Source organism: Gymnoscopelus microlampas (genome assembly GCF_963454915.1).
Source record: "Gymnoscopelus microlampas genome assembly, chromosome: 8".
Classification (NCBI taxonomy): Eukaryota; Metazoa; Chordata; class Actinopteri; order Myctophiformes; family Myctophidae; genus Gymnoscopelus; species Gymnoscopelus microlampas.
Window position 1 is genome coordinate 4,856,465 of NC_139945.1, and position 12,027 is coordinate 4,868,491.

General features: G+C 42.6%; 2 protein-coding genes across 2 annotated transcripts in view; one reads left to right on the top strand and one right to left on the bottom strand.

Moving 5' to 3' along the window:
- The window catches only part of triap1 (TP53 regulated inhibitor of apoptosis 1), a 311,612-nt gene that overhangs the window by 55,833 nt on the left and 243,752 nt on the right, over nt 1-12,027 (bottom strand). The gene's annotated exons all lie outside the window — the stretch shown is intronic.
- Nucleotides 594-10,087, top strand: LOC311050090 (eosinophil peroxidase-like; the record flags this gene model as incomplete). Its single annotated transcript, XM_084064056.1, has 12 exons — nt 594-648; nt 823-910; nt 1,710-1,885; nt 2,584-2,716; nt 3,496-3,619; nt 4,640-4,855; nt 5,541-5,901; nt 6,819-6,979; nt 7,884-8,136; nt 8,724-8,894; nt 9,186-9,423; nt 9,886-10,087. Exons 1-12 carry the CDS (start codon nt 615-617, stop codon nt 10,085-10,087), a joined length of 2,157 nt encoding a protein of 718 aa, XP_083920182.1. The 5' UTR covers nt 594-614.

Genomic DNA, 12,027 nt, shown 5'->3' on the forward strand with positions numbered 1-12,027 from the left:
AAAAGTAAAAGTACTCATTATGCTGAATGTCCCATTGCACAAGTTTAAAAAAAAGAAAAACGTTTGAAAATAGCAGATCTACAAGCTCACAAAGCTTCCTCCCCCCACACACACACACCCCGTCCTCCTCCTCCTGCTCCGAGGGGAGGCCCCCGCGGGCTCAGGAGGGAAATTACCTCTCCACACCAACTACCTGTGTGGCCCTTCCACCTCTTCCTTGCATCAGCCCTCATCCCCAATCCACGATGAGTCACAGTCATCAGTGGAGTCAGAGTCAAACAAACACTTAATAATGAGGAGAAGGCTGAAGGAACTACTATTGAGCTACAACACAGGCGGGGCCAGGCCTGTTTCTGACTATAAGTATAGGGCCAGTGGTAGTGGTAGGGCTAGTCATCTAAATGCTAAAACAACTTCATACTGTATGTTGGAGTTCTCGGAGGACCATCAAAGCCACAGGTAAGGGCCCGGGGTCATTATTATATGTTTCTTTCGATTTTAAAATGACCTATTGTAGGCTATATTTGCTCTCTATATGAAATAGACTGATATTTCTTCTCTCATCATACATTTCAGAGATGAAGCCCTGTCTCTTCATCTTTTTGACACTGGGCATGTGCTTCATGCACAGCCACTCTACTCCATCAGGTATACTATGTTACAAAATGAAAAACTCCTGCATAATTTCATTAAGTTATATTATATTCATTGTATAGCTGCTCAGCATAGGTTGGTCATTGCTTGCATGGATATCACAAACCCTGGCAATTTCCATGGTATGGAAGGACATGCTACTGTAATTCTCTTTCTGATGGTTTACAGGGGAACATTTGGGCAGCCCATACTTTCAAGATGCGTTTGAGAGGGCAAAGAAAATTGTGGATGAAGCTTACAAGTACTCCAGAGAAGAGTGAGTTAATGAATTTACCTACTACATACAATACAGTTCACTAAACAACGGAATAATGCATACAAAGCATTTATTCTGCTTCAACAGGAACAGTAATAATCACACCCAATGTGAAGTGAGTGGTGCCTTTGATGAGTTAATTTCATTAAGACGGATAACACCCAGGATTTGAGCCCACGCAGGAAGGGACACTAAAGCTAATGATCTTATGCACTAGTCTGGCCTAAAAGGGAATCACCCTCGGCTTGGGGAGATTAGGCTTTTGGTCTTTAGGCAGAGGCTCTTAGCCAATCTACTACACTTGGATAACAAATGAAAACAAAAATGGAGGACAGGAGGATATTTCGATCTCTGTATAGGGCATAGCAGTGGTGGCCATTTTCTGGTTCCACTTCAAAATAGTCAATGCATTTTTCCCATTGACATTTCCAAAAATATTTATATCAATTAATTTAAGCCTAGAATCAAGCCATCCAGGGTCCTGGTGAATCATGACCATAACACATTTTTTTCTGTGATTTTTTTATTTTATTTTATATTCAATTATATGATATACTATATTTAATAAATACCCTTTGTTTTGCCGTTTTCAAAAATAATCAAACGTTTTATGGTCATGATTCACCAGGACCCTGGATGGCTTGATTCTAAGCTTAAAATAATTGATCTAAATATTTTTGGAAATGTCAATGGGAAAAATGCATTGACTATTTTGAAGTGGAACCAGAAAATGGCCTCCACTGCTATGCCCTATAGACATGATTCTTTCATTTATCATTACTACCTATTTTCTTTCAAGGAGCCTGCGCAGGGTGCGTAGGGATCACGTCAGCCCCTCTGATATCCTTCGGCTCATGAAGCAACCACGCGGAGATACCCGCCAAGCAGTGCGCTCTGCAGACTACATGGCCCAAACCATCAGGCTGTTGCGCGACAAGGTGCACCGCGTGCACAAACGCTCTTTGAATGCAACAGGTCAGCTGAGACCTCAACACAAATGCACATTCCACCAGTGGTGGAAAGAGTACTCAAATGTTTTACTTAAGTAAAAGTATCAATACTGCAAAGTACTCTGTTACAAGTAAAAGACCAGAATTCAAAATGTACGCGAGTGAAAGTACAAAAGTATTGGTATCCAAATGTACTTAAAGTACCAAAAGTAAAAGTACTAAAATGTTTCAAAATAGCAGATCTACAAGCTGACAACGCGTCGTGTAGATCGGCCATTTTCAAATAGCCTTGGTATAAAATAGGGCTAAAGTGGTTAATGTATGTTTTATAATGTAATAATTTATATCTGCAAAGTAACCAGTAACTAACGTTTTCAAATAATTGTAGTGGATTAAAAGTATTTGCCCCTGAGATGTAGTGGAGTAGAAGTAAAAGTAAAGACAATTGGAAATACTCCAGTAAAGTAAAAGTACCTCAAATCTGTACTTGAGTAAATGTACTCAGTTACTTTACACCACTGCATTCCACACACAATCTATACCTGTGTCCCGAAAAGCGCAATCTAGCAGAATCTGCCAGCTCACAATATGTAGCATTGTGAGGCGTTGTGAGCTTGTAGATCACCATTTTTGGTGCACAACTCCATTAGACAAAGTATAAATCAGGCTTATATAGGCTACATTATGTAGAAACTCATAAACATTTTAATACTTTCTTTTCAGATCTTCTTACTCCTGAGCAGCTGACGATCCTCGCTGACATAACGGGATGTCGCGCTCGAGTGCGTGACCCACAATGCCGCACCATCCAAAACGTGAACAGATTCCGCACGGCCACAAACGTCTGCAACAACTTGTAAGAGCTGCCATCGTGCATTTGTTACATTACACAGCTGAGCCTAATTAGCACCTTATTATGTTTGTTGCCGGACCCAGGGGGTCTGGCTTACATGAGGCTTTGTACCTGTTTTCTCCATACATGGGCATGGTCACTTTGTCCTTAGGCCCCAGCCATAAAAGTCTGTCCCCCTTTCGTCCATACATGGGCATGTTTTGTACCTGTTTTCTCCATACATGGGCAAAAAAATGGTTTTGGTCACTTTGGCCTTAGGCCCCAGCCATAAAAGTCTGTTTATTACCGGTACTTTATTTATTATTACGGTTGTGTGTATGTGTGCGCCAGGACGCGGCGACAGGACGCACGCGGGTCCGTCCGTCCGCGATTGTTTGTTTGTGTGTTTGTATGTTTGTTTGTGTGTGTGTGTGTGTGTGTGTGTGTGTTCGCAACGAGGGACGGCTCCAGCTGTTGGAACTGTTTATGAGCCTGTGGCTCCGTGACGGGATGCGCGTGTGTGTTGCAAGTGTTGCCGGTACTAAGTCACTTTCCATCCCTGATCTACCGTCTGTACACAGCGCGCTACCCACATTGCACATATTTGGGTGCTCATATCCCCCGAAGGGGAAGGTCTATAGTCAATTTAATTTTAGAAACTTATCTTTAAGAAAAGCAAATGTTCCAGAACAGTGTTTCTAATATAACAGCTAAATGTGTTAGAAATGTGGCTGGAATTGTATGTTTCCTTTGGGTTTCTCAATTGAATCTGTCAAATGCATGACTCTCATGTTTTTTTTTAGGAGGAACCCTCGTCTTGGGGCCTCCAACACCCCATTCGCCCGCTGGCTTCCTGCTGAATACGATGATGGCATCTTCCTAACAAAAGGCTCCAGAAACAAGATCAACAATGTGATGCTCCCACTGGTATGATATACTGTAGTTTATACAACAGGTAGTTCCGACCAAGCAATCTGATTGGTTGAAATAGCTATCTAGCCGTGCTTCAAACCAGCATGATAGCACGGGCCTAATCACATTAATAAATCACTCCGCACTGCAGTCCGCACCTGATTAGACCATATATGGCACAGCTGTGCTGTGACGTCACGCTGTCCCACGGTAGAAAAACAAACTGACTGTAGCCTGACCCACCGCCGCCACCGGAGAACAAACAGCTCTGCAAAATGGACTATGTTGTTAATTTTGACTTATTTGACTTATTTGGTGGACTTACGGTTGATGTGGCGAAAATAGCCGATCTACAAGTACACAACGCGTCGCCATCGCAACGCGTTGTCAGCTTGTAGATCAGTTATTTTGGCCACGTGACATGGTCGTACGACGGAGCATATAGCCTACTGGGGGTGCAATACGTTAGCCCGACAGCGCATTCCTCCGACAGCGCATGCCTCCGACGTTTCCAATACTAACCCTATACCAAACCCGCACCCTAACCCTAACCGCACGCGGATGCCACATAGTCGGAGAAAAGGGATGTCGGATTATCGTATGCCTCCCGCCTACTGGAATCAGCTGTGTTGATGAGACGGTGCCTCAGAGCGCTGCTACAGGGACTATTTAATGTCTCAGTCAAATAAACTCTTCTCTTTACAGGGAAACGGATAATAGCAAAACAGTTTTATTATGAATTGCCCCACAATATGAATACATTTGGATGTGTTTTGTTAACTGTGGTATAATCGCAATATTACACTCGAGGGTGTGCTTTACCTACATTATTGGCACTTCAGTGATGCTTGCGGAACTCGGCTCCGCCTCGTTCCTGACCGCATCACTGGCGTGCCAATAATGACGGTAAAGCACACCCTCTCGTGTAATATTGCTTAAGTAGTCTACTGGATGTACTGCATGATGCATGAGATATCAGAATAACATCTTCAATAGATTACTTTGCAAACATGACCAATTCTGCTCCTCTCTAAGGTGAGAGAGGTCTCCAACAACATTCTACGCACAATGGATGCAAACGTGATCAGTGACAGAGAGAACAGCCTCATGATGCCCTTTTTTGGCCAGTGGATTGATCATGATCTTACCTTCACACCCGAGTCCCCCAGCATCCGTTCCTTCAGCAATGATGTTAACTGTGATGAGAGCTGTGAGGAAGACGAGGAAGAAGAGCCCTGCATGCCCATTATGGTTGGTGTCCTTCTTCTAGCCTTACTGCAATAGAGCACCGAAGTCTGACGTCATTTACACATCCTTGGTTTGTCTACCTGGTTCGCGGTTTTCCACCCCCGCTCTGAATCCCATAGACGTGTTTAATATCGCGTCAAATAAGAACTGTGTTCCAAAAATAAACAAATGACCCTGGCGGTTTTGCTCTCATGGATATGAAGCATCAACTGACGGTGAGAAAACGATAATGTTACTTCCGCCGAATTAGTTAAATCTTCGCCAAAAACAGACTGTATCAAATATAAGCGACTGACTATCATAAACGATACAGAGCCTCCTCCCTGACAATATCGCCGAGACAGTTTGTTTATTTTTGGACCACAATTCTTATATGAGACGATTCTATGATGATCCAATGTTATTCTCCACAGAGAAATTACTTTACGAACCTGGGGATGAGCGAGTGACGTCAGGACTTATGTACTCTATAATCTTTATGTTTATGTTATGTTATTAGCCTGCAACAATTTCAACATTTCCCCAAACTGTTCCCAGTGTTGTTGTTTTTTTCTTCGCATAAACTTCAAGCACTGAATCTGGTGTCCCCATTTTGGGCACGTCATTAAAGTGATAGATCAACTATTTTCACTAAATTTTGTCGACGTATAAAGGGCTAAGTGCTTAATCTATGCTTTCCAACAAACAGTTACCCAAAGATGACCCTCGTTGTCCCCGCCCCCCCAAAGGTTGCCTGCCTTCCTTCAGATCGGCACCTGCTTGTGGAACAGGAACTTCAGCCTTCAACTTTGGTGCTAAACCAAACAAGAGAGAGCAGATCAACGCTCTGACGGCCTTCCTCGACCTCGGCCAAATATATGGGTCCGAGGAACAGCAAGCAATTAGCCTCCGTGACTTAACAAACGACAGGGGCCTGATGCGTGTCAATGCGCTCAGAGAAGGTGGGCGCGATCTGCTTCCCTTCGACCCTCTGGATGCAAACACGTGTGCCACGCGCAGAGAGATCACCCGTGACCGAAATGCAAAAGAGGTGCCCTGTTTCATTTCAGGTCAGTGTGAGCTCTGTTTGACTCTGAGGCTGAGAACAGGGCCGGACTGGGACCAAAATGCAGCCCTGGGTGCGAGCGTTTTGTCAACAGGGGGGTGGGGGGAGCGTTTCACTGTTTCAGCCCAGCCCTTTACATGAACTCTGCAGCCGCACTGAGGCCCCCGCTGGAAAGCATCCCAGCCCAAACATTAACGTAACTAATAATTGGGCCGCGCGACCCGGAAATGACCGTAATAATCCTAAAACGGGAGCGAAAATATGGCGGCCCACCGGGCCATTTGCCCGGTACGCCAAATGGCCAGTCGGCCCCTGGCTGAGAATAAAATATTTGAATCTGATGAAGAATGAAGAATGCTATTGATACACTCATTTAATCCATTAAGACCGGGAATGCAGATCTGTGTCATTTTAAGATTTCTTTGGCCATTCAAAAATAGCAGATAGACAAGCTTGTAGCGCTCGCACTACGAGCTTGTAGATCTGCTATTTGTATATATGTTTTTTAAAGCGAACATTTTTGACTCAAATTTTTGCTTCTGGGGATTCTACAAATGTCTTCTAAATCCTAACAGTTAAAAAACAAAAACAATCTTATGTTGCTATAATATCAGTGGTTCTCAAACCTTTTTCATGTGAAGGACCACGGACCCCCCATCTCAAAATATTTAGTTCCAGGGACCCCCAGAAGCAAAGATTTGAGTTAAAAATGTAAAGGCTTGCACACATTTGGCAGATCACTGCAATTTTTTTTAATAGCCAAAGAAATATAAAATAACACACAGGAGCGTTCCCAGTCTTAATGGGTTAAAGCCCACCTGACCAATCAAATGAAGGCAAACATCCAATGATAGTGTTTGACATATTGACAAGAGGAAGTGATTGATATTTGGTCATTGTCTGTTTTGCTATTTTTTTCAGGTGATCGCCGTGTGAATGAGAACTTGTACCTGACATCTCTTCACACACTATTCATGCGTGAACACAACCGCTTAGCCCGTGCACTGAAGAGAATTAACCCACACTGGGACGGTGAGACGCTCTACCAAGAGGCTCGCAAGATTAATGGTGCCTACACACAGGTAACATGACATGAGGGAACATATGAACTCATATTTCTCCAGTGGTGTAAAGTAACAAAGTACATGTTTGTACTCAAGTACTGTACCTAATTTTATTTCCAATTTTCAGTACTTTTAGGCAAATATTGTACTTTTACTCCACTACACATATTTGAAAACTTTAGTTACTAGTTACTTTGCAGATATAAATAATTACGTTAGAAAACACACATTAACCACTTCAGCCCTATTTTATACCTATAGGCTATTTGAAAATAGCAGATCTACAAGCTCACAACGTGTGTACTTTTACTCAAGTACATTTTTAATTCCTGACTTGTACTTGTAACAGTACTTCTACATTGCAGTATTGATACTTTTACTTAACTCATTCAGTGCCAATTAAATTAAAAAATATTGCGTACTGTGCCAGCGATTTTTCAATTTTCTTACCTTTTCAAGTAGTCACAGAATATTTATCTCCAGTATGATCGATCCCCTGATGGCTGCTAATCACAGAGGGTTTCACTGTGCTTCCGCAAAGAAAAAGAAAAATGTAATCGCGACCCCCCCGTTCAATTTTATACAAAAAAATTGAACGGTAGGCCTACATACAACAAACTGTACAGGAAAATAGGGCATGTGAGAACGCCTCTCCTACTGCAAAAATGCACAAAAGCTGTCTTTATGTTGTGTTTTTTTTAGTAACAGTGTCCTGTCACTAACTGCGTGGAATAACATACAGCAAGGCCCACCCATGTATACCTTTCAAGCAGGCGTGATTCAGCCAGTGGAGACAGTCGGGGGCGGGGTTTGCCAACCGGTCCCGTACGTTCCCAAATCACGCGTCAATGGCACTGAATGAGTAACACATTCGAGTACTTTTTACACCACTGCTGACACCACAATATTTCATATCTTCTAGGTGTTCGTGTTCCCGGACTACCTGCTACATATTCTTGGTCCTGCCGGAATCCAAGCGCTTGGCCCTTACCCTGGCTACGACCCTAATGTAGACCCCAGCATTTCCAACGTTTTTGCTACAGCGGCATACCGCTTTGGACACAATACCCTCCAGCCTGTCTTGCCCCGTCTGGATGAAAACTACAGGCAGGCTGATGGCCGTAATGTCCCGTTGTTCCAGGCCTTCTTTACTCCCTGGAGAATTGTTTTTGAAGGTATGGTACGTCCACAAAATGATTGTGTTTTCAAAGACAATTGGACTGTTTTTTTTTAAATAATATTTCTTCAATGGGTATTGTAACAATCAGTGGTGGAAAGTAACTAAGTAAATGTACTCAAGTACTGTACTTAAGTACAATTTTTAGGTACTTTTTACTTTACTGGAGTATTTCCAATTTTCTGTACTTTACTTCTACTCCACTACATCTCAGAGGCGAATATTATACTTTTACTCCACTACAATTATATGAAAACTTTAGTTACTAGTTACTTTTCAGATATAAGTTATTACATTATAAAACATACATTAACCACTAGCTCTATTTTATACCTAGGCTGTTTGAAAATAGCAGATCTACAAGCTCACAAAGTGTCGCGATGTGACGCGTTGTAAGCTTGTAGATCGGCTATTTTCAAACACTTTTGTACTTTTACTTTAAGTCAATTTTGAATTCCGCTTTTACTTGTAACAGAGTACTTCTACAATGCAGTATTGATACTTTTACTTAAGTAAAACATTTGAGTACTTTTCCCACCACTGTTAACAGTACACTTTTTTTTTGGTTTACATTGGTTTTCTCAGGTGGCATTGACCCTGTGCTCCGTGGCATGGTTAGATCGCCAGCAAAACTGAACACTCAGGATAACATGTTGGTGGATGCTGTGAGGGACCAGCTTTTCCAATTCATCAGGGAAGTAGCTTTGGACCTGGGCGCCCTCGACATGGCTAGAGGACGTGACCATGGCCTTCCTGGTACAATACTTTCAACCTGGTCTCCATATTTCATTATAGGCCTAAGCGAAGATTTCAAAATGTTTAAAATATATAAAACAAATCTTTTGTTGGGGGGGGGGGGGGGGGGGGGATAGCAGAATTACAAGCTTTCTTTGCAACACATGAACTTGTAGATCGGCCATTTTCACCACAAAGCCGTATGATAGGCTACTGCTCACCAAAATGTATATATAAAAATATATATATCATTATTCATAACAATTGTTATGGATCAAAATCCATAACAATTTTCTTTGTTTACCAAACAAGGTTATAATGCCTGGCGCAAGAGTTGTGGGCTCTCTCAACCTCAAAATGAGGCTGAGCTCGGTCAAGTTCTGCAGAATCCTAACCTGGCTCGCAGGCTGCTTCAGCTCTACGGCACACCTGCTAACATCGACGTATGGCTCGGTGGTGTAGCTGAGCCTTTTAGCGGAGGTGCCCGCGTTGGCCCTCTGTTTGCCTGTCTCATTAGAAAACAGTTCGGGGATAGCCGTCAAGGAGACAGGTGAGTGATATAGAAATACATACATGCATACATACAGTAGCCTACACATACATACATACATACATACATACATACATACAGTAGCCTACACATGCATACATACATACATACATACAGTAGCCTACACATACATACATACATACATACATACATACATACATACAGTAGCCTACACATACATACATACACACACACACACACACACACACACACACACACACACACACACACACACACACACACACCCTACACACCCTACAGTGTGTAGGCTACACACAGTAGCCTACACACATACATAGATACATACATACATACATATATACATACATAAACGTGTGTGTGTGTGTGTGTGTGTGTGTGTGTGTGTGTGTGTGTGTGTGTGTGTGTGTGTGTGTGTGTGTGTGTGTGTGTGTGTGTGTGCGCGTGCGTGCGTGCATCTCACACCTTCTTCTCTATTCCCAGGTTGTGGTATGAGGCTCCAGGCGTCTTCACCCATGAACAGAGAGCTGAACTGCAACGCATATCCCTGGCCAGGATCATCTGTGACAACACTGGAATCGGCACTGTTCCTCAGGATGTCTTCAATGTGACATCAAGGCTCGTCGACTGCAATACAATCCCAAGGCTGGATCTGGAAAGATGGAGAGAGCAGAATTATGCATAGGCTCTGTGCACAACTGTAGTCCTAGGTTTCCAAACTAAAGAATGTTGTCATTTATTTGAATGAGCAAAAAGTTGATTCTGTGTCCAAGGCTGCAGTGTGCGCAGAGGAATTTGTTTTAACACACACTGTCACATTAGGGGATGCATGCGCCCCAGCAGAGTGACCATCCCTCATTGTGCCCGGGGAGGCAGTTCGCGCGTTCTCAGAGGTGGACAGAGTACTCGACCCCAGTACTTGAGTAAGAGTACAGATACTCCCTGGTTAGATTTACTCCACTACAAGTAAAAGTAGCTCAGTCAAAATGTTACTCGAGTAAGAGTAAAAAAAGTACTTGCTTTTAAATGTACTTAAGTAATCAAGAGTACATGCTTTTAAAAACACTTAAGTAAAAGTAAAAGTACATTTCTTATTTTTCACATCAATGAATTGCTGTAATTTTTTCACAATAAATGTATAAGACCTTGTAACTCTTGATTCAGAGAAGTAACTCTGAAACCACCTGCACTGATGTGCTTGCTTGTAGAACCAGTATGTTATACAAAGCCTGCAGAAATGCCTATAAAAACATAGAATTGAAATTAATGGGATCGAAAAGGTTGTCATTGTCATTTTCATGTTTTATTAAACACCCCCCGCACAGTACACTCATTTTTAGAACACATGTTCAAGAATATCAGGTAACAGCTGGAGTAGAGGAACACATTTTGTTTGCATGTTCTCCCCGTGTCTCCTAGGGTAGTTAATACCCTCACAAAAACATGTAGTAATCCTGGTCACTATACTGCCTCCCCCTGGTCAGCCGGGGCGCCTGATGGAGGGGAAGGGAACTGGTTGGAATAACGCGTTCCTTCCACTCGCTACGTCCAACCAGGGAAACTCCCCCCTGTCAGGTGACAAGAAGGTCAGTTGGCTCTCATGCATTGAAGGAGGCATGAGCTCGGCCCTGGCCTCCCTAGGCTGGTGGGGGGAGTGTAGTGCCCAGGATCACTTAGCAAATTGGCACCGGGTGAAAAAAAAGGGTTACAAAATCGAGGGATATAAAAAAAGAAAAACAAAAAAGGAACACATTTTGTAATGCTTTTAGAAGGCTTTATATTGGAGGAAATGGGACTCATCACAAACAGTGAGTGCGATTGTAGAATGAGCTGTGACAAGCCTGCATGTATCTGCAGGTGGTCCATTTACAGTGGAAATGAAAACAACTTTTAAACATTGTTATAACAGTGTCCACACATACAGTAAATGGACATTGTAAAGCCATCATTTGCACCTACAGTAGGCTTTCAGTGGCGCACAGACATTAGGCAGGGCATCTCCCCTTCACTGAGAGGAGCAGTGAAGAAATTTCTAAACAAACTACATCTCTGCTTTCAAGAACTCAACGGTTGAAACCACTCCACAGGAAGAACATATACAGTACAGTATCACAACAATATTTGACCTGTCTGTCTCTAGTATGGAAAAGCATAACACCACCAGAGAGGAAATGCAGTGTCTGTCTGTCTGTCTGTCTGTAGTATGGAAAGACATAACACCAGAGAGAAAATACAGTGACACCGGATGTACTGTCCGTCATATTTGAACCACAAATGCGCTGCATGGATTAATCTACCTTTATAACTGGCTCAACAATACTGCTTTCATCAAGACAAACTCAATAAAAAATATAGCTGCAAGCAGCAATAATACGGGGCCAGTGAATGCAGAAAGAAAAAAGAAAGAAGCAATGATAAGTAATATGCACAATAAGCCATAGAAAACATAGAACTTGAGAGAAATAAAACCATGCAATTAACAAATGAGCATTTTAAACCCTCACTAACCTTAACTTCAGTAAAACTATGCCTACCCCTAACCTCAAGAAATACTATGCGTAAGCCTAAGAATGCCAAATCACGATCACCTCAACACATTGTCGGGGACAGGGATCGAACCAGTGA